Source organism: Ciconia boyciana, chromosome 18 (genome assembly GCF_034638445.1).
Source record: "Ciconia boyciana chromosome 18, ASM3463844v1, whole genome shotgun sequence".
Lineage (NCBI taxonomy): Eukaryota > Metazoa > Chordata > Aves > Ciconiiformes > Ciconiidae > Ciconia > Ciconia boyciana.
Genome location: NC_132951.1, coordinates 9152954 through 9176404, shown reverse-complemented (window position 1 = coordinate 9176404; position 23451 = coordinate 9152954). Strand labels below are relative to the sequence as shown.

The 23451-nt window shown below is 52.6% G+C and overlaps 1 protein-coding gene across 1 annotated transcript in view; it reads right to left on the bottom strand.

Annotated features, from left to right (window-relative positions):
* Positions 1 to 23451, bottom strand: part of ASTN2 (astrotactin 2) — a 365413-nt gene that overhangs the window by 224893 nt on the left and 117069 nt on the right. The window contains exons 5-6 of the mRNA XM_072883508.1: positions 16804 to 16911; positions 2421 to 2567 (exon numbers count right to left, since the gene is read on the bottom strand). Coding sequence (XP_072739609.1) covers positions 2421 to 2567; positions 16804 to 16911 — 255 coding nt within the window. The remainder of the gene's footprint in view (positions 1 to 2420; positions 2568 to 16803; positions 16912 to 23451) is intronic.

The window sequence follows — 23451 nt, the reverse complement described above, 5'->3', positions numbered from 1 at the left end:
GGAGATCACCAGGGACGAGCAAGTCCCCTATTTGCCATCAGTGTAAGACTCTGGGTGCCAAGCCTCTGAAACACAGCCAGCCACATTTTCCTGGGTATCATTAAAATTCCCCAGCCCAGCTCAGTTCTGTGATGTCTTTAAGTGTTTTATAATATTTTGCTGCCAGTTGGGTGCTGCCATAGGATTTGTTGTTATTCAAAAAGAAGGGACAACTTTAAGAGCTTTTCTCTTCCCAGGCAAGGGACTCTGCCATCGCATAAAATTATGAGATTTCAGGAGTGATAGCCACTGCAAAATGTCTTGGCTGCTTCTATGTGAAGAATTTGACTGTTTCTCATAAAAAATATTTAAAAAGTTTTTGCAGTTTGTAATTATATTTTACAGTTTCATTACAAAGCTCATTTTAATTCTTCTCCAAACCGTTTTTACCAGTCCTCTTGCCACTTTCTCTTTAGAGAAGTCATTAAGTCGGGACTGGAGATCATCCCATTTCCCCCAGTTTCAAGGATATTAATCTGTTTTATTGGTATTTCATTGTCATTTCCATTCGAGTGTTCTCCGTATTTGCATAATTTGCATTGCCACCCCCTTCCCGGTGACAAGCACAGGCTCAGCTTTTCACTTTAATACTATGGAGTCACATTGCATTTTGTTTTATTTTCTTTTTTGAGGACACGCTGTCTTCCCTGGGCTAGAACCGCAGGCCGGGAGCAGGATGCCGAGGTCCTGTCTCCGTCACTGCCTTCCTGGCCAACCTTCAGCAAGCACCACAACCAGCTGTGAACTCCTAGCCCGAGGGATGAACTGGCCAGTGCCCGTCTCAAAGGGACATGAGTTAACACTGGAGCAACCTCATTTCCCAAGTGCAAAAAGAGTTTCTGTTCTCCAGCTACTCCGAATAATGATCTGTGTAGACTTCAGAATATTTATGTGCAGCCTGGACAATCCTTAAAGCCTTTTAGAAGCAGGTCAAGGCGTAGACAAGTCCTTTGTTTCAAGTTATGCCTTTTTCATGTCTCCACTGATGTTCAGTTCCTCCAATCTGAGACCACAACGTAGACGCTCTCCTCCCCTTTCCTTTAAGGACCCAGCTTTGACCGCTGGGATTGCCCACATACCCGGAGACTGGGTTGTAATTTCCAGAGCCAGCAGCTAAGAAGCGTCCTCGGGGATCAGAGCAGAGGCAGCCCTGCATGCCAGCACGGGGGCATTGACCCACTGGCTGCACCCAACACCCACTCCACAAGCATGCTTAGGTGCAGCCATAGAAGTAGGGTTGATGAGGCAGCAAGGGCCAGCGGTGGGGCTGGGGAGAGCGCATGCCCTGTTGGTGCTGCAGCGCAGGTAACGTCCTACGAATGCGTATCAAGGCCAAGAAGAAACCACTCTTAGCAGGGCTGAATCCCACTTCAAACACGCTGGTGAGTCGCTCCCTGCCACGGGGTGATGGTTTAAGCCCCTCTCCATCACCCCGTTGCTGCCATGCTGCTGCACCTCTTTAACCATCTACCTCTCCCCAAAATATTAATCTGCCCAAGAGCTGCCCTCCATCCTGGCTCCCAAAGTGGGGGGCTGTACAGGAGCTGGCAGCGCCGTGACACCCGAGCAGCCAGCGATGCGCCGGCTCTGATCAGCATATTTCTGGCAGAGAAAATGTGCCCCCTCCACATGCCCCAAGCAGCGAGACAAGCGCAGGAGCTGAGGAATTGGAACCGACTGAATAATGGGTCCCGTCTGCTGGAAGAAAATGAAATTTGCCCTCATGTTACTGAAAACTTGCACTCGATGCTCACTGCACATTATAAAGAAAAGGTCAGTGAAACACAACAAACACAAGGAGCCCAGTTGGAGAAAGCAATAAATAGTGACAGCAGCCCTCATCTAATTTTTCAAAGCATCTCTGCTTTTGCTCAAATCCTAGCAATTTCACTCTGCACTGCTGCAAGGGGCTGGGACGAGCAGCTTTGCTGCTGCAGGACAGGAGGACGTCTGTGCAGGCTGCCAGGGCTCGTCAGCGAGTTCGGAGGAAAACAGGAATATCCATCAGACACTGTTAGCAGCAGTAGTAGTAATAATAATAATAATTAATAAATAAATAAATAAATAAATAAATAAAAATATGCGGTTGAGAAGATTTCAGCCTCAGGCTCGCAGACACACTTTGCTCCTCTGGGAAGGGGGATCCCTGCAGCTGAACGCAGCCGCAGCAGTTCCCAAAGGGGGGTGCCCCCTCCGCACCCCCCGAGCAGCGAGACAAGCGAAGGAGCTGAGGAATTTGAACCGGCTGAATAATGGGTCCCGTCTGCCCCCGCCGGCGGGGCCCCTGTGTTAAATTTGCCCTTGTGTTACCGAAAACTTGCACCCCACATCCCAAACACACCCGGTGCGGCAGCAGGGTCCGAGTCCCCAGCGGGTCTTACCATCCGCGATGAAGTGCTCGGGTACGTGAAGCGTCACCTTGACAGTCAGCGGGCAGGAGAGCTGGGAGCCACACACCACGGCCAGGACGCAGGAGCTGACCGCGATCAGGGTCAGCGCCGTCTTGTTGACGGGGCTCTTCATCGAACCTGGAAGGCAGAGAGAGGGGTGGGTGGCCAAAAGGCAAAGCTGTACCAGGGGCTTGCTCAGCCTCCCTCCTTCCCTGCACGGATGCAGGAGGGCCCCAACCCCGGGGAAGGGCAGGCATTGAAAACAAAGACGTCAGCTCAGTAGCTCTGGAAGAGCTCCTGAGGTCTGCAAACCCCATCATTCCCATCACACCTTGTTTGGCTGGGTTTTTAACATTTGTGTTGTTTCACTCACTGAGTTACATCCGTCTTGGGGACTATATTTTCCTAGAGGAGGGAGAAAACCTGCTCAGAGCCCTGTACAGACTCTCTCCCTGGGAACCCCCCATCCCCAGAGCCGTTCTCCGCCCCTGCCAGGCTCCCTCGGCAAAGCCACCATCACTCTCATCAGCCTTGGTTTATTTGGCAAATCTTGTCAAGTCAAAAAAAAAAACCCAACAAAAAACAAACCCAAGCCAAATCTAAGGGCTGCCTGGACTGTGGCATCATTTGCTTTCGCTTATCACTAGGAGAAATCTACACCTGTAGATGTTATATAGCACCAATGAGCGTTAATTATTTACACAAATACATGTAAATATTCAGTCATCACAGGGGGACTATGCCGAACAACACAGCGACCTACAGAGCCAGCCGCCTTTGACAGGCAGGAGATACTACAAAACAAGTTTTACTTTGTCAGGCGCAGAAGTTCACGCACGACATCTCCCACGAAGCAGCTCAGTATCTTCTGACACACAAAAGTCAGCTGCCAAAGCAGGCACCCAGCCCGCCCGGTCCCCGCGTGGCATGTGGGCCACTCTCAGACTACCATCCTTGTCTTGAAGGCCACGTACCTGGCACCAGGGCTAAGGGATGCCTGCACCAAGGAATAATCCCATGAGGCTGGGAGGATCCCATCGCCCTGTGGCTCCGCTCAGACCTGCACATTTGGCCAGGCTTGGTGGGTGGCTTCTATTTTATTTGGATTTTTTTGTGAAGCATTAGGTGAAAGCCAACAAGGAGCTCAAGCAGGTGTAGAGGGGCCGGCAGGAGGTAGAAACGCACTGGGAAACCCTCATGGAGCAGTGCAGCGTGAAGATGACTGAATCACTGTCAACTACAGTTGCGTGGGACAGAGCAACCCCCAAACTCTGCAGGGAAGGGGGTGAAGCTGGCCAATACAGAGCCATCGGGAGAGACCTGGCTGCCCCAGGAGATTCAGATGCTCTTGTTGGTCGCATGCCAGGAACACACATATGTCCAGATGAGACACCCTCCACTGATGGACGTGACCAGGAGAAACTGTCCTCTGGCTACCACTACCCCATCAACAGGTCTCCACTGCCCAAGAAGAGACCAGCCCTGGAGTCTGCATCCTTGGGGCACTGCTGGTCCCCTCCCCGCCCAGCCTCTCCGGAGCTGGGGGCTGCCCCACCACTGCTCCAACAGCACCGCATCCCCTACGGCCACCTAGTCCGACACCTCGCACCAGCACTCTGCTTTGCTCGAAGCTAACGACAGATGCCTTGTGGAGCAGTCACTTCCCTTCTCTGGTGCTTGGGACACCGCTTAAAACCCACTTGGGGAGTACGGCAATGCCAAGGAGAGGGCACAGCCCGGCAATTAACTCCAGCCGCTGCACAGTCTATTACGGTGCAGCTGAGATGACAGAGGTCCCAACAGACCTGACCGCATCCCTGCTCAGGATTCAGGCAAGGACGCTTATTTATGTTTGGAAGCCAATCCAGCCTCTCCTCCCTTGCTCCCTGGCCCTCGCCATCTCATCAGCAAAGTGAGATTTAAAAAACATCACTTTGAAAATTGAACGGAAAATACATCCAGCAAGTTAGCACTTGCACACCCTGTAAATTTGACCAAAGCCGCTGTTAGAGATGCTGGTGCCAGGGCAGGGATCTCATGCTCGGGCTGAGCCCACAGCACGACCTGTGTTTTCCAGGCAGGGCAGCCTGCCAGCATGCCCCACCAAAGCATCCCCTGGTGCAGGATGCAGCCTGCACAGCGGATGCTCCAACCAGCATTTGCAGGACAGGAGAAGTGGCTGATCTGCTGGAAAATACCCCCATCACTGCGACCAACAGGAGCATGCAAATTGATTATTTATGAACCATCTTTTACTTTCCTTAGGCATGCATCATCTAAACAGCCTTCCCACCCCTATTTCACAGCTCTATTGGCAAACTCCTGTGCCCTTCGCCTTGTGATCCCCTTTTTTTCTTCCCAATCTTTATTCATATCATCAGCATAAGTTAGCGCCTCCTTGGGAGGCAAACTCATCCTCTTGCTGGGCATACTGTGCCTGCCACAAACCCTGTGCTTGCTTGGAGTTACTACACGAACGCAAAAAAGAAAAAAAGGGGAAAAAAAAAAAGAAAAAAGAGGGGGAAAAAAAAGGAAAAAAGGAGGAAAAAAAGCCTCCATCAGGATAATTGGACACAGCCATGTATACAATAGACCAGAGAACACTGGATTTTACCATTATAAATCACCTTTCAATCCAGGGTCTTAAAGTGCTTTGCAAACATTAAATCACAAATCCTGTATGAGTTAAACGAGTATTATCCCCTTTTCACAGAGAGCCTGAATCAGAGGTATGATGGCAGCTTTCACCATCCTGCAGCCAGAGTGGAGCTGGAGGAATTAGGATCTGGGAGCTCCCATCCCCATCAGTCCACGTGGCTGCTTCTTTCCCTGTGACTGAGAGGGGCACAGGAGCCTGAAACAGCAAAAAGCCCATTACAGCTCAATGAGTCTGAGCTTGGCTGCCCAAGGAAAGGGACAATGTGCTACAAGTCTCTTATAACTACCTTCCCTGCTCGTTTCCATCACGGCGCTAATTATCGACCTCTAGAACTGCCTGACGTTGGCTTTGACCAACTGAACCAAAACAACGGGTCTTTTGCTCGAACGGAAATTGGATTTCCAGCTCAGCTCTTTATTGCTTACGGCCAATTCACTGCCAGGTTTGATGGGAGGCTGTTGGAAAAGCAGATCCTTCCCTTGTTCTTTAAACAGAGGGACATGGCTCCCATTCTCCATCCCATCACCTGCTCTTCAGACCACTGATGCTCCAGCAGAAGCACTCCTGTGCTGGGTTTAAACACCCATCTGGAGATAAACAGCTTCATGCCAGGCCTCTAAAACCACAGGCAAATATATTCTTAGCAAGCCACTGCTAACCAAACCAACCTCAATGGGTTCACCGAGGCTTGATGGTCCTGTTCAAGAAGCGAGACAAAATGACCCATTCCTTCTTGGGTTGTCCAAACCAGCTCTGTAACTCAGGTAGCACCAGCATAAACCACAACACTGGATATGGGAGCTCTTCCTGGGTGAAGCCTGCTCTTTCCCTCCTCTCCTTGTAATCTCCAGGCTTCCAGGGAGGTGTTTAAAGTACAGATTTGCAAACCCAGGTCCACCAAACAGGCTGGTACCAACCTCCTTTACCAAGAGGAGGAAGCTTGGAGGGGAATGCAAGACCTTCGTGGATGGCTGATGGGACTCAGGAGACCTGAGAGGCTCAGCACCCAATGCAAGTCTTCATTTGGGTCTTGTGGGGTCCAAAAAGCCCAAGAGGAAGGTGGTGACCTGGCACAGCTGAGACCAAACTCGCTCCCCAGATTCCTCTGCCCTAATAAACCCTTCGTATATTGAGATGACCTCTCTATACTTTTAATTCAACATGTTTCTGTTGCATTTTGGATCATTGCAACAGAGTGAGTGGGTGCCTGTATGCTCAGCCAGGCTGTTTTAGAGGGAAAGTGATGCTCACGGGGGGTCCCAGGGGAGGCAGACCCGGGGAGCCTGTGCCCGAGGAGCGGGCAGAGCAGCAGGCAGGATGAGGATGAAGAATCCTCACACGTCAAACGACGAGGATGAAGAATAAGAAGAAATTATTTCTTCCCCAAGTGGGAGAAAGAACCTTGCCCCCCAGCCTGCGAGAGCAAAGGAGAGGGAAGTAGAAAGGAAAGGCAAACTGCTCCGGTTTAGGGTAGAATCATACCTGAGATGCTTCCTGTTAGTGATCCAATTAACAGCAGCTTAATTAGACTGGAAGACAAGAGGAGTAGCCAGGACTGTGGTCAGAGGGGCTCCTGCCACCACCACCTGTTCCCACCCAGGATTTTTTCCCCGTTAAGTACCGGTGCCAATTAGCCTGGCTCCGGCCTCCCGGAGAAGAAGCGGGTCCCTCTGCAGACAGCTCAGAACAGCTTGCAAAGCACCACATTCCCCTGAAGATTTTGCACCTGCTGCAAGATGAAGATAAATTCAAAGCCAGTGGTGTAAACACTCTGCAAACGGCCCCTCCAAATGCACCGTGTCTCCTTTGAAATATCATTTCCTCGTGCAGTTAATTACTCACTGCTTTGTACGCTTTCCCTTGCCCACCTAAAGGACAAGGCGGGGGGGGACACACACCCAACAAAACTCCAAGCTCATTTCTTTTGAATATTGGCACTGCTGCCTAAATTTAAGAAGAAAAAAAAAAAAAAGGCATGTTCAGAACCCGTATGGATTTACGAGCAACACAAATATCCCGCGCTCTTGGTAATATGATGTTTCTAAATCAGGTTCATAAATACATGCTTCAGAGATTAGTCTATAAAAAAATAAACTTTAATTACCCCATCTTTATCAGCACACAGCCCATGGTGTTAGCCATATGTGGGTGTTAAACGCCAAGTGCTTTGCAATCTTCACCGCCCCCCCGGAGATAATAGCATAATACAGAATGTTTCGTGGCTACTCGGATATTAAAATGTATTTCTACCACCCGAGGAAGACAGGGATGGGGAAACCGAGCAGGAGAACAGCGAGTGCCTGAACTGCTTAGCAACGCACAGCGCAGCCGCCAGCGCCCGGCTGCCGCGCCGTGCCGCATGCAGAAGTGCCCGGCGCGGGGTGAGCGGCTCCTCCGGCACCCCGGGGAGCGGCGAGCCCGTCGCAGCCCATCTCGCATCCCCAGCATCCCCACGCTGCTCCCAACGCGCGCCGCTGCTGCTGGCGTGTCAGAGGAGCTGGGCGCTCTTAATGATCCTTCTTTATGTTCCAGCAGAGGCTCATTAATAACAGCGTTTCCAGGACACCCTCACACACAGAAACATCTCAAGGTGTTTTACAAGCGGGAGATCATGTCGAATCAAATCAAACGCCAATTAAGATGAGCAGCAGCGTTGGCAGGCAGCTCCTGCCATGGAGCACCCCTGCGCCAGGGAGCAGCTGCTGCCCATCTCCCCTCCCTGCACCTCTGCCCCTCACCATGGCCTCCCCACCCCTTCCACGTCAGGATGGTCCCTCTTTCTCCAGCACACCAGACGCATGGGATGGGATGGGATGGGATGGGATGGGATGGGATGGGATGGGATGGGATGGGATGGGATGGGACGGGACAGGACAGGACGCGATGGGACATCCTCCTTCCAGCCAAACACAGCTCTCCCTCACCATGGTCCCCACCAAGTTTTCATGGACCACTCTGCCCCAGAGCCACTTCCCTCAGAAGGGGATGGATGTTGATGCAATGAACCCCCCAGGCAGCATCTGAGCAGCGGGGTGAGAGCACGAGCAGGCGTTTCATTGCGCACCCTCTCTACAATGCCTGGCCTCAGCCCCTCCTTGAGCTGGCACCTTCTCCATCGCTGCCTTGGACAAATCCCCAGTGAAGGTGCTCATATCTACAGTCTGGATCTAGGTCAGGGTTTGGGCACAGGGCTGTCTCCAGCCTCATCCCCAGAACCAGCAGGACGGGGATCAGCCCCAAAGTGGTGGTTTCGCTCCCCCCCATGCCGGGGGAGACCCCTCCCACCTCCAAGAAGGCAGAGAGGGCACACACAAGAAGGGATCGAGGGGGAAGCGGGGAGGAAAGGCGGCTGCGTTGTGCAGCAGAAGGGTGAGATCAGACACTTCTGGATTTATAGAGGATTTGATCTTGCTAAGCTCACGCTGAATCAGATTAATACTATTAACATTTATGAATTACCCACTAGCAATTAGCCGAGGCGTCCTCCGGTACGGCACGTGGTGCTGCAGAAAAGGCAGCCCTGGGCGTGGGTCAGGGAGAGGAGGATGCCGAGGGGTGGCACGGCCACCACGGCGAGGTCAGGGTTGGGCTGCCGGACCCCGCAGCGAGGTCAGGGGTTCGGTGGCTGAGCTCTGGTGTGCACCGCAGCCTGCCCTGCTCATCCCGGCAAGCTCTCACGCTCCTCCAGCAGCCTGAGCCTCGGCTCTTTACATGCTCCTAGAGTTTTAATGCCTCATGTACTGAATAAATGTATTTACGTCCTATTTATACATTTGCTGGTGGTGCCCCCCCTTTGCTCTAAAACACTGTGCCGGCAGCTCGCAGGGAGATGCCGCCAGCAAATTTCAATCAGGAGGAGGAAGAGGAGGAAGGGGGGAAGTGGAAGGAAAGAAAAAGCCCTGAATGCTGGGCAAGGAAGGGGCAGCAGAGAGGAGGGGGAAATGGAGATGACCGAGGTGGCACAGGTTGAGATGCTGGTCTTTGCTGACCCATAAACCAGCCCCATCACCACCAGGGTCACCACCTCTGGCCCCATCACCACCAGGGTCACCACCTCCAGCCCCAGTCACCACGGGCAGGTTCTCCTGCCCATGTCTTAGACCTTCCCTGGCACAGCAAAGGGGGAAGAATTTGTGCAAACCCAATTTGCTCTCCTGGCGCTGTTACATTTTTTGCATTTCTTTGGGCATGGACAATTAAAATCAATGAAGTCAGTTTTGCTTTCATGTTCTCAGTGCTGAATTGGTTGAGATAAAATCACATTAAAGAAACAGTTACATATTTAAAGGCAGAGATTGCCTGCACTGGAATTTTCTTTCAAGCAAATCAATGGAAACACTTCTCCTGGAATTAAGGCCTGATTTTTTTTGTTTTAAACTCCAGATGAGTCCAAATTTTACAATATATAAACACAAAGGGAAATATGAGTGGAAGGCTTCATTTTAAGGAGGAGGGAAAGCAATTTTCAATACAGTGTAACGAAAACATTATTCCTACAGGAAAAAGAGAAAAAAAAGTAATCATTATCTATGAAATAGCTCGTGTTGAGTCACAGCCCAGGGAGGATTGCACTCAGCGAGCGAAGGGCTGGTCAGACAGCTGAATTGATTTTGGAGACCGGGAGGGAGCCGTGATGGAGGCCAGGCCTCCGTGGAGGGCTCAGGACCCGGCAGGAGAATGCCCCAGCACCCGGCACGCTGCCCGTTGCTGCTGGACCTCTGCCGTGCTGCCCATCCAGGCCTTGCCCGCTCTCCCATCGCCACTCCGCAGGCAGAGCCGGGCTGCTGCCTGGGAGCTGGGAATTGGGCTGGGATCTCCAAAGCCAGATGTGCAAAAACAACAACAAAACAAAACAAAACAAAAAACAAACCATCTTTCCTCTCCCTCCGTTATTTTTGGAATAGATGCAAAATGGCCCAGCAAGGTGGGACTAAAAATCTCTGCTCTGCAACAGCTCCCCAGGGTTGGGGCACATCCCCTCCGTGCCTCAGTTTCTCCCGCAGCCAAACGCCGCGCAAGGGCGAGCTTCACCGGCGCAGCGTGACGTTCACCACCCTCTGCCTCCTCCCACTCTTCCCCCTGCTCCCGCCAGGAGACAAATCCATCGCGTCACGGGCGCGCCGAGCATCGGTGCCGAAACGCGTCTTCATTTTCCAGCCCGCGCTAACCCTCGCCCTCCTCCCGCCCGCATCCAGCGCCGTGTTTATGTTCTGCTTCCTGGGAAACAAGAGACTCGTTACCATGCGGAGGGCGACAGCAGAGCGATTAGTGAAATTTGTTACCCACATGCTCTGAACAAAATTAAATTAAAAGTGCTGCTTTGCTGTCAAGATAAGGGCCAAGCCGGATAGATAATTTTTCACTCTCAAACACTCAATTACTCGCTGAGGCTGTATCAGATACAATCAAAAAATAAATAAATAAATAGAAAGACCCACACTGCCTCCAGGAACAGATGTAAAAGCCGTTATCTCTAGCGCAGTACGGGGAAGTTAAAGAGCCTGCGGCTGCTGCGGCACCACGACCGCTTTAATTGTGGACCCCTTGCTCCTCAGCTCATGCTCTGCAACCAGCTTCCCGCAGCGGCCCCTCTCCCCAAAACCTCAGTACCCCACACGTGCCCAGGCACGGGCAGGAGCACGTGTGCACCCCACAGCCACAGCCACCGGGGACTTCGGGGACCAAAGAGGCTGCTGGAGCAACCCCAGCCCAGCTTCCCTGCGCAGACGGAGTCTAACAGGGATGGAGAGGGGCAGTGGGTGGGTTTCATTTGCTGATGCAGCGCCTGCTTACTCTGCGAGCAAAATAAGCCATCATCCAAAAGCACCGTGTTTGCTCGCTGGAAAAACAGCATCCGTGACAAGAGCTTTTAAGAGCTGAGAAAGGTTGGAAAGTTACAGCGTCCCTCATCGGCACCGCTGCCCTGGGACACCGCAGGCGTCTGTGCAGGGGCTGCGCTGCAGGGGTGCAGCCGGGGGGGTGGACGTACCCCGGTGCTCTGGGAGGTAAAGATGAGCCTTGTATCATGAAGTTATCTCATCCCCAAAGATTTGGGGATGTCCAGATTGCATGGAACACCCGTTGTCCCCTCCGGGTTGCCCTTCCCCAGCCTTGCAGAGAGCAGCACAGCACCACGTCCCACGAACCAGCCGGCTGTGTGCCAGATGCCAGCACTGACCCGTCCGTCTGTCCCTGCAGCAAGCGGCTGCGTGTCCCCTTCCCGGGGAAGGCTGCCCTGCAGCGCTGCAGGGGCTGGGGCACGGCCGGCTGTGCCGCAGGCTGACCAGGGGCAAGGCAAGGAGGAGACGGGCAGCAGCTGAGCCAGCACAGGGCTGCCAGCGCCAGCAGGGAGGGAGAAGGCTCCCCAAGCACAGACAGACAGCAGGAGGCACGGACAGACCCGTTACTCCCTCTTGCTACTGTAAGCAACCCAAATCAACATGTTTGCTTTATCGCCTTTTGTCTCCCATTTGATTCCCGACAGCGGCTCCCCCAGTTTGAAGGCTGCCAGCATGGCAAGCCCAACCCGGCGCAGACCCAGGGGGACGATTCCCCAAGGACCACGGCAGAGACGGAGCGAGGCGCTGCCCGTGGCGTTCGCTCAGCCCCGGCGGGGCCAGAGGCACCAGCAGAGCACGGAGAATGGCACCCAAATTTCATTCTGCATTTCGTTTAGTTCCCTATGAAATAATAAGTGTCTGCTGCCTCCGGAGACAGGAGAGGATCAAAGTGAAGCTTCCTCATATGTAACAGACTCCGAATACCTAATATTCCCTTATAAAAGGCCTTGTTTTAAACACCAAACACAGAGGCAGATCAAAGCTCAGCTTCTCATTTCTCTAACAGCCCTCAGAAGACTTCGCCAGCCAGCAAGGCGCACACATGCTGCATGCACACACGCGCGGCTGACGCCAATCCAAGGTACATAATTGGACTCTGCTAATTTGTCTAAACCATCACCGCGTGCTATGGAAACAGCATAGACTTCACGGAGACCTCAGCCAAGGAGCATCCCAAAAGCAGGTCCTCCCTTCCCTGGGGTGTCAGGGGGCTCTCCTGGGACAGGAGCAGGTTGCTGGGATGGGAAGGTACCACCTGGATGCAAGCAGTGCATGAAAACAGGGTGGGATATTTCCCCCCTCCTCTTTTCAGAGGCTGCAATAGAGGCAATACTGAGAGGCGTGAAGCGATCCCAGACCCGAGTGTAGAGGAACGGGCTTAGGGTGGTCCGGCTGGGGCTGAAGCAGATGCCAGAGCCTGCTTGAAGAGCAGCAGCCAGCTGAGGACATTCGATGAGAGACCCCAGCTGGGTCACTCTGCTGGGCACCCTCCAGCACATCTCAGCCGTCACGGTACCCACAGCATCGCTTTGCGCTTGCACCCAGCGCTCCGCTTTGTCTCCGGGTTTCCAGCAACTCTCTGTACCTGATCTTTCTGCTTGACGAGGGGGAGCGAGACCAGTCCCAGTCCCAGTCCCAGTCCCAGGGGCTCGCCAGCAGCTGCGGCGGCTCCTGGCAGGTTCCAGGACAGCTCAGACAACAGTCTGACAACAGACAACAGTCAGACAACAGTCGGGCTGCAGGAGGGGCCGGAGGCGCTCCAGGTCTCCGAGATGAACGGGGTCAGGATGCTCAGCCTCTCACAGGGTCTCCATACAATGCCGTCACTTCCCTGCCTCAGTTTCCCCTAACCCAGGAAGCTGCACAGCATCTGCCCTGCAGACCCGATGTGACGCCGATTTACTCTTCACTTATCCCTTAGAAACCTTCTCCTAGAAGGGGCTTTAAAAGAGCAGGAACGTCTCTGTGTTACAGAGCAGCTGCTCCGGGGCCCGAGGAAGCAGACAGAGGTGGGGAAGGCTCGCTCGCGCCTCCCTCCTCCCCACGGGCGAGCCGGAGGGGCTCGTCAGACTCGCCGAGTCCTTGACGAGCTGTGCAGAGCAGAGCGCAGGAGCCAGCCCACCACTGCAGGGAGCCTGGTACGGCCTTGGAGTTACGATGCTGCTTCTTTTCTCCCCCTCCCATCTTTCTCTCTATTTTAATAGCCATCGGGCAGGCACTGCATGCGACCTGGAGAGCTCAGGGCTGCAAAGTCAGACCCAGAGCTGAATATATTTTGCTGGGCAGGAAACAACCACCACCCCGGAGCAAGAGGGATGGAGTAAGAGTGATGCACCGGGCAAGGCAAGGTTTGTGCACAGGGCTCTGCCTCCCTGTTTTGGGGGGTTTTTTGCTACTAATATTTTCCTCTCGAACGCAGAGGGGGACCTAACTGAACACATCCCACGCTGCTCAGGAGAACAGAGGAACTGAGGAAGTATCAAAGCTTGACACTGCCTGTGATGGGCAGCTGGGGATGTAGATTAGCATCTCTACAACACTGGCGTGTTCTCTCTTGTAGAGACGTCAGCGCTGGTAAAAGGTGAGATGACTGACAGCCCTGGAAAGAAGAGCCATCCATGTACCACAGCCGGCACGTGGGGAGGTTCCCACGCTTCCCAATTCTCCCAGGGGAGTGGGAAAGGGGAGAGCCAGCCCCCCCAGCAAGCAGAGCCCTAGAGTGCACAAACCTGTTGCAAACAGGTTGCAAGAAAACCTCACTTCTGGAAAATCTTGTGGAGTCAGTAATGAGGGTCAGCAGGAAGGAGCAAACCAGCCCTCCCCAGCCCCAGCTGAGGGTCCCTCCAGCCTCCGAGCACGGAGCTCTGCGTGGCCTGACAGCCCCTCTCAGGACTTGTTTCACTTGGAAAAGCAGGACATGAAGTTCAAGTTCCAGCTCCCTTAGGACTGCACGCCAGCCCTGCCGTCAGTGCTGCCATCCAGAGCAGAAGCCACAATGATCCATCAAAAAGAAGCAGAGGGTGGAGAGCTGGCATGGACACAGGCACAGGGTCGTGGTGAAGAAAAGGGATGCCTCGCTGAAGACAGGTACGAACACAGCACTTCTTGGCATGTGGTGGCTCCCCAGAGAGACCGGTGACCAGCATTGCCTCTCCCAGCTCAAATCCCAGAGATGGGGCTGAGCCCAAGAGCAGACAAGGACCAAGGCTCTAGAGGAAAGTCTCTTCTGCATTATTTCTTATGCTCTCCCCCTCTCTAACTTCTCTGGAGGCTTCCCAAAGACAGGGGAGCATCCGTGTAAGAGGATCCCACAGACCTAGAAGCTGGGAAGATGCGTGGTGCGGTGTGCTGGGACCACAGAAGGTGATGCCTCGGCTGTCCCTGCCTCCGTGCCCAGATTGATCAGATTTACTTCTCTGTGTATTCCAGCACTGAGAACCAGATATCAATGAGTCTGCTGCTCCTGGGCTACCAGAACAAGCTCTCCCTTGCTCAATGTTTACCTACGGGAATATCCCTCTAATTCACCTTGCCAAGGCACTATGAAACCTGCAGTCTTTCTTCTACAGGAGACAAACAAAGCCCACGAACACTTCACCAGCTGAATTCGACAATGCTCAAAGTAAAACCAAACCTACATGCCACCTAAGTGGAAACAACCCATCGCATCGGCTGGGATCAATGCCTTGACGGTATCAGTAATTAGGCTCAATCCTGCAAAATCTAATCCGAGGAGAGAAACCTCGAGGAATCTCTCTCCTTGGACCTGATAACTATCTCACGGCACCTGCAATGACACGCAACCACAGCAAAATCAATTCGGGAACATCACTGTAAGAATTAACTGTATCTGACGACGCATCCTTCTCTATTAGAGTTATGATCTCGTCCAATTATGGATCTTTGCTGAACTTGTAATTATGAGTTTGGTACTGTGACTTCCCACTAAGCTATTGCTTTCCTTCCACAAGGGAGAGAAGAGTCAATGAAAGTATAATGGAAAATTCCTTTCAAGGACACAGCGATGGCAAAATTTAGCTAGACAGGAGGGGAAATACAATGGGGGCTTTATGCAAGACAATTCCCTCGGTTAGCCACCACCGAACATGAACAAACCAGGTTCTCGCAGCATCACTCAAACGCTAACGTAGATCTAACAGCCAGCTCTGTGCAACCGTGTGAGGCAGCTCTTCCTCCTGAATTCCCTTCAAACCCAGCCATCAAAGCTGCCCAGGTGAACAACAGCTTATTCAAAGAAAAATAAAGGAATTTGTCCCATTTATCTATTACTTTATATTTGCCCTACGACGAAGCTTAAACAAACAACCCAAAGCCAACGTATATGTCAATAAGAGTATCTTTGTACTCAGCGTACAGCAGGAGCGTGTTTCGAGAGACTGACAGAGCACTTGACCTCATGGGGAATGGTGTCAAGGCAGCGGGAAAGCAAAGATTTATCTGCTTTTCATTAAAACACGGTTTTCCACACCTTGCTCACGTGCCGTCTCCCCCTTCCTTTGCGGTAGCTGAAAAAAAGCCCAGTCTCAGTGACTTTTCCAAAGTCCCAGGGACTTTCACCCAGCCTAGTATTTCAGAATAAGTTACTGAAAAAACTACTTCAGCGTTTGGGCAATTTCCCCCCTGTGCCACCAACTTTTCGGGACCATTTCTTTTGTCCCTGTTTGCAACACAACCAATTTCTTCCTTCTCTCGCAAATAATTTTACCCGTAACACAGCTATATTCATACTGCAACAGGTACTTTAACTCGCAAATTCTCTCCCTACTTTTCATCAAAAGCTCATTTTAAACTCAGTGAGAATTTCTCGTGGTTCTAAAACACATGGAAAAGGAAAAAAAAAAAAAAAAAAAAAAAAGTCCTGCTTTTCGGCAGGAACAAATGCAATACACCCCCGTGCATGCGTGTGTTTATACCCACGTGCAATCGTCAAGCTGATCAGAGATGTTGAGGTAATTTCACCTTCAAATAAACACATTGCGAGCATTTATGGGAATGCCTAATCATTGAAACAAATGGGGCCGCATTTGCTGTGGTGGGTGCAGGCATCTATCTGGCGTGCTGCGCTCTGCCGATGCCCGGCTTAATACAGAAAATAAATGAAGGGAGCAGACCCACTGTGCAATTTTTAAATTGCTTCCCAACATAGTTATTTCCTGACAGTGATTTTTCAAATGCAGCAGCAGCAAGGCTCACCCTGTCCTCTGCCAAAGAGCTTGGTCCGAGGGTCCCAAACAGAACGATCCAGCGTGATGTGACCGGAGGAAACGTGGACACTAATTTCAAACTGCGGATAATATTTCGGTTTCTCAGCTCCTCTAACTCACAAAAAAGCCTGAAGGGACTCCGGTCTACAAATCCCTGCCCCAGCCCTCATTTTGAATTTGTTCCTTTTAATTGCCTTTGTGCTGAGAGGAAGGCTGGGAAACATACGTCCAACGGATGCTTTGCATGGGAAATAAAGGGCAGAAAACAGGAGTTTGGAGCAAGGAATTGCCAAGGTGACCAGCCCCGACAGCTGCACTGGCACCAGGGCGATGATGGACACAGTCACCACGCACCGGTGCAGCTTTAGGGAAATGCCAGGGCACGTGTAATGTAACTGATACTAGAAACCACCAAAGAAACCCAGAACCTCAGCAACATCACTGGGAAATGCTATTTATGGCTCCTGCATGGTGCTGCATCGCACAAAGAGCACACCTTGAGATGTCCTTACCACTACAGACTGGTATTGCGGTCCTTACCTAGACTTACGCAGTGTCAGACAGCATCACCCATGGAAACAGTCAAGGTGCTCAAGCATTTTTTGCCTCTTACACCCATGTGCATCACCAGTACCTATGTCATTTTGTACCTTTGCTTCGTCTCCGGCTCCGATACTGCTCCGTGTAGAAGGTTAGCTGGGTTTCATCGTCCGCTTCTGAGCCAGAGTTTCCTTTGGCACGTCCAAACCCGATCCCACCTGCAAGCAATAGAGAGGAAAAAATCAGCTGGGATGCATGGCACCGGGGGGAGCTGGGAGCTCCTCGGCAGAGCTGCCGGATTTGGCCGGCATCCACCGCTCCCGGCCCAGGTGCTCTGCTTGGGGTCACCAGAAGCGACCGGGGACTTTTACCACTCATGATTTTGCTGGTTCCTTCTTGCCCTCATCAAGAATCAAGACCCCATGGTGCCAATTGTGATGTAAATATAAGAAGACGCTTCCTACGCCCAGGAATGTATTTTACAAATGAACTGCAGTGTATTTACAAAGAAAACCTCTGAATGCAGAAGCTGCTCTCCCCAGGGACACCTGCATGGTGAAGTACAGTAAATTTTAGGTACTTGCTTCAAAGCAAACCCAGCTGAGGCAAGAGGCACGGGGGGAATATGCCTGGTGAGGGTCCTGTTTCCCTCCCTCAGCACCCACTTTGGCCCATCCGCTCTACCAGCTCGTCGCGATGGCCAGCAGCATGTGTCCCCGCGGCAGCCGGCACCGACAGCCGCGGCAGGGAGCAGGGCTGGCCTGCGGTTTACCCGGCATCTCCCTCCCAGAGCTGGAGCGGTGCGGGATGCTGGCGGAGCCTGGCCCGCTTCAGCCGCCGGAGCCACCAAGGAGCGGCAGATGCTTAAAAAGCAACACAGACTCTAACTGGCAGAAGTCCTTCAATCCTTGCAGAGTTTAAAGCAGAGAGGCCTCTGGGGGTTGACAGTGGCCCTTTAAACTGCCATTAAAATACTTTACCGTTTTTAAAAAATCCTTTATTCTAGGGAGAAGCACAATTTCTCCACTTCTTGGCAGGAGAACAGAAAATGAGCAGTGCCTTCTGCCCTCTGAAATCCTTAATCACCGTGATGAGAGGTGGCTGGCAAGAGCCGGAGGAACGCCGGGAGCTCGGCACGCGGCTCCTGCCCCATCCATGCCCCAACCTGGCTGCGCGGTGCCCTCGGCGGGGTCTCAGCAGGTGGGTAGGAAGAGGCTCCGCCACCTCCTTTCCTCCTGAAGGCAGCAGGAGGGGTCAGTGCTTGCACACAGCAGCGTTTACTGCTTGGACATGGGGTCTGGGGGGTTTACAGACTCGCGCCCCAAACCATAATCCACCATCAGCCCCCCCTTCAGACCCCCATATCGCAGCGAACATCTGATATCAGGATACACCTGTACCCAGGGACTGGGGTTTTGAAGGGCACGGCAGAGTGGTAAAACCAATAAGGCTTATTCGCATCAGTGAGGAAAATCTTAATTAACCTGAGCTTCTAACCCAGGCCCTTGGGCGACTGGCCAGAGCCGCAGCTCTGCTGCACATCCCCTTCTCCCGCTGAGCAGGGGCTGCCCTGGGCTCTTCTGCTGCCGGCGGTGCCTGGGGCTGGGAGACAGACACCAGCTATGGGAGGGTTTTCCCCCCAGAGCTCGCCAGAGCTATCTCCTCTGCCCGGGAGAAGGACCTGGATGCTGCCCGCGCAGGCAGGACGTGGCACGTCACTCTGCCACCTTCCCATGAGCCAGACGCGGTCCCTTTTGTGCAGGAAGATGGGCAAGGGTGGACAGAGGCAGCGATCTCCAGTGCTCGCTGTGCTCTCACACCCTGCTGAGGTGACCAGGCAGCCAGTGCAGGCAGCAGGCAACTGGTGCAGGCAGCAGCCACTCCATCAGCCACCGTCCCAGCCCCCTCCAACCGCTCCGCGTTTGTTTGCCGGCTGCGTCTCCGTGATGGATGGCGCTGACATGTTAAATTACTCAGGCTGGATGTCTTCGGAGAGCTGGTGACAGCGATATTGCATTTTCTGATTACCCAGCACTGCGCAGGATGTATAAATACAGGAGTTGGGAGACCCAGCGCAGGTCCCCAGCCCGCAGCGGAAACGTCTCCTCTGACCCAACACGCGGTGGCAGAGGTCAGCCTGGAAACACGAGGCCGGGGCAGAGGAACGGCTGCAAGGGATGCGCTTTTACCCCTTCATGCTATGAAGGACGCTGGAACGCATCCTGGTGGTGGTTTTGGAGGTCCCGGAGCCCTGTCGAGGCAGTCTGTAGGATGCAGGAGTGCTGATCCTCAACTGATCCCACCGTGAACCTGATTTCATGTGTAACTAGCCCCCCAAATCTTGCCAAAGCATCCCTGTGAAATGCTCGCTCTTGGGGCAATTCCTCCTGGCCCAGCTCCGCTGGCCGGCCTCGGTGGCAGGCTGCTGGCTGGGGCACAGGGCTGAGGATGCTCGAGATGGGGCCGAGGATGCTCAGAGCAGAGAGCACCCACGTGCAGCTGCTAATAGGGATGAAGAGGGAGAGCACCCATTTACAGCCCAGCAGCCCTGCCTGCTCAGCACTCCTTTTCTCTTTAAAAAGAGGGAGAAAAACACCAAGTAACAGAAAAAAGGTCCTAATCGCTGCGACCAACTACAAAGCAGAATAAGATGCTTAAAAGAGAGAGGACGGGGAAACAGCAACTTTGCAGCGCCGGTGTCGTGGTTTAGCCCCAGCCAGCAACTAAGCACCACGCAGCCGCTCGCTCACTCCCCCCTGGTGGGATGGGGGAGAGAATCGGAAGAGCAAAAGTAAGAAAACTCGAGGGTTGAGATAAAGACAGTTTAATAGGGAAAGCAAAAGCCGCGCACGCAAGCAAAGCAAAGCAAGGAATTCCTTCACTACTTCCCATGGGCAGGCAGGTGTTCAGCCATCTCCAGGAAAGCAGGGCTCCATCATGCGTAATGGTTACTTGGGAAGACAAACGCCATCACTCCAAATGTCCCCCCCTTCCTTCTTCTTCCCCAGCTTTATATACTGAGCATGACGTCATGTGGTATGGAATAGCCCTTTGGTCAGTTTGGATCAACTATCCTGGCTGTGTCCCCTCCCAGCTTCTTCTGCACCTGGCAGAGCATGGGAAGCTGAAAAGTCCTTGGCTAGTGCAGCAACAACTAAAACATCTCTGTATTATCAACGCTGTTTTCAGCACAAATCCAAAACATAGCCCCATACCAGCCACTCTAAAGAAAATTAACTCAATCTCAGCTGAAACCAGGACAGCCGGGTACCTGTAAGACACCAGCAACTCTCCGCAGCGGCTCCCTCGAGGAGTTACACCCCCTTTGCACCCAGTTTACTCCTGCCATTTAGATTTAAGAGAAACCAAAGCTCCCCCTCCTCGCCCGCCCCAGGCGGTGGGGCAGGAGGCGGGGGCGCGGGCGAGGAGGGGGAGCTCAAGGAAGATGCTCTCGCCTCTAATCCTGTTTGCAGATTTACAAGCTCGTTAATCCGTTCAAATAGATCGCAGCTCAGCCACGCGCCAGGGCAGGGCGCTCGTTTTGAGCCCGACATTAATTTAGCAGGGAGCAAGGCGGGGTGCCAAGGCAAACACCTCTCGTTATGGTGTAATTAAAGATGGTAGCGTTAACACTAAATAGGGACTAAGGAAATAAAACTCAGGAATTAGAGGCTCTGTTATCCCCAAAGACTTTTCATTAGCCAAAACCATGTGTATTTTTTAAAGGTGCATTTCTGTCATTAAAAAAAAGCAAACCTGACATTTTAAATCCCTTCCCCAAAGTCAGGAGGTTACAGAGCGTCTCAGGGAAGCAAAATGGATGCAAAACAAATCAAACCCGAGTTAAAATAAATAAATAAGTAACGGGAGCTCTTTGGATAACTCCTGTCTGAGGCCAGGTATACTCGGACACTTAATCCCTCCAAGCTGGGTCTTATAATAGAAGTGAGAGCTCATATTTGACCCCAACAGTGTCACCCTGGGTGACATCTGTGTCCGTGCATCCCCCCGCCCGCAGCCACAGCCCCACTGCCAATGCAAAAGGATTTTCTGCATCCCTCCCCTCCAGAAAAAGGGCCAAACCCTGCACACCACAGCATTCAAGACCCACGACCTCCCTGCTCGACCGTGTTCGGTTCACTCCACCTCCACACTCGCTTGCCCCGTGCAACACAGCCTCCCGAGTGTTCAACAAGCCCCGCTGCTCCCAGGCTTCCCAGTACAAACCGGCTGATGAGTTCCCTTCCCCTCCTCCCTGGCACTGCGGCGAGCTCTGTGCACCGAGGGCTGGCAGGGCAATGCCGAGCCATACAGCTAGCCACGTGGAAATTTTCAGTTTAATTCCTTTGCCCCCAAAAAGCACACCAGTCAACTGAAAAAACAAAGGTGGCCAGAGGAAGGTAACTTAGATGCAATTTTAGGGAGGAGAAAAAAAATATGGAAACATTTTCTTTTGAAATGTATCCAGTTAACACACAAAAAAAAAAGGATAAAGAAAAAAAGCCCTTTAAAAAATGAAGCGCTCTGCTCTGGTTTGTCATTGCAGCAGGGGTACGCACACCCGCACACTGGCTTCAGCTGATGAAAATTCTTCCTCCGTATTGATATTCCCTTTTCTTTCTGCCTATGCCCAAAAAACCACACGCGGGGGGCGGGCGGTGCAACAACCAGGTGGCGGCCCCACGGCTTCCACCACGGCAAACCGGGATCCTGATCCCAGATGGAAGCCTTTGCACAGCTGTGAAGGGTTTTATTTTCACCAAGGACCAACTCAAGGAGCTGGATGTGATGCTTTGACTCAGATGAGGTGAAAGCTTCCAGCTGAACCCCAAAAAAGCCTCTCCAGCAAAATGCGATGCTCCACGGGCACCGCGGGACAGACGGACAGGGTGAGGCGGGAGGCAGAGGTGTCCTGGCAAAAGCAGGGACCGTGGGCGAGCCCGGCCGAGCCGCGGCTCTCCTCCCTAGGGTAACTTTGGGTGACTTACGGCACAGCCAAGACCTCTAAACACAAGAAGCCGCAGCCCTGATAAACAGCGCATCCCGTCTCAGGCAGATGGAACTATTAATCGCTTATTTATTCTCAAAGCCAAGGTGCTTTTAAAGGCCTGCCCCAGGAGAGGGCACCAGACCCCCTCTCTGCGCAAACCGGCCTCCCCCAAGGCCACCTCCCAGCCCTGCACCCCAACATCCCACCCAGCCCTTGGGCTGGGCGCGCAGGGTGGTCCATCAGCCAAACCTGCGTCCCCGGTCCCTGCACCGCTGCCTCTCCCCGCGTTTCCCAGGGCGTCGCTTCCCACTTTAAGCCCCGCTCGGATGCAGCTGGGTTGGGATGCTCCGGGTACCAACCTGGCTGCGTTTTGGGAACCAGTAAATCCAGACCCTCTCGGATGCAGCATCCTTCCCTCCCATGCTGCCAGTCCTCAGCGGAGATATCCTCCTTCCAGCCCACCCCTCCTGCACCTCGGCTCTTATCATCCTTGCTCTCCCTCTATTATTTATAAACTCTAAATGCACTTCACTCGATAAAAGTGTTTGGGGAGAAAGTTTGTATGAAAAAGGCATTAGACAAAATAAAGTTATATGGTACTGTAAATGGAGAGGGTGGTGTGTTTTGTTGTGTTTTTTTTAAAGTCCATCTTCTCGGCAAAATACGACATTTCCCAGAGCTGTTAGAAACACTTAGTGCAGAATCAGATTTAATGACAAGCAATAGGCAGCAGTTTAAATGCACTTAGTGCAGGGAAGCTAAGCAAGGCAAAGCTTATCCCAGATTTGGTTTTGTTGGGCTGGGGTGGCAGGTTGTTTGTTTTCTGGTTTGGTTTATCCCATGCTTCTGCAGGAGCGGCACTCGGAGCCCTTTCGGAGCCTTTCCGTAAAGGAGGAAATCCTTTTGCTGTGTGCAGTTCCTGCAGGGAGAGCACTCCAGCTGTAGGGCTCTGATGAGGTTAAGCATTAATTAAATCGAACCGTGTGAAAATAATTACACACATGCATCTGTCAGGCCGACTTGTCACTACCCAGTAACAAAATCGGATGCGAACTCCATCAGTGGAACTGTCACACGGCTGTTAGAAGGAAATAAATGCATCCCAAACGGACAATTTCATTTAGGGGGAGGAAAAAAAAAACCCACGGATTGCAAAGGATTAATGAGGCGAAGGGTTTGTGTTTGCAATTGGATGTAAAATGCAAACATCGTGAGTTGCGATATCATCGTTTAACCTTAATGTTCGATAGCACTCCAACCGCTCGCCCATCAGAGGGACAATTAACCGCAGGCTGTAAAAACAAAACCTCCAGCACGGGAGAGGTGCAGGGAAAGGCGTGGATATGGCCTCAGCAGCAGAGCCCGGCCATGGCTTTCGCACATGAAAAGAAATTTAAATTAAAAGGAAAAGAGGATGGGATGGGGCTGTGGGGAGGGAGATCTCCACTGGAGATGCTGGAACTGGCTTGCTTTTTGGGGCTGCTTGCTGATTTCTGATGAGTGAGACCTTAAAATCTTTTTTCTAGGGCGTGTCGGTGAGGGCTCCCGTAGGTGGACACTCAAAGTCACAGTCCCCTCCTGAAGCCCGTGGGTACATTATGCTTCGGGCAATTAAGGCCGGACACAGCTCCCCACCGTCTCTGACGGCACGCGCAACCGCCCGCGGAGGAGCTGCCGGGAGGAACGGAGACCCAAGGAAACCACAGCAGGTTGGGCACCGACACCATGGGGACCCGTCCTGCTCCCGGTGCAGACAAGGGAACAGCCA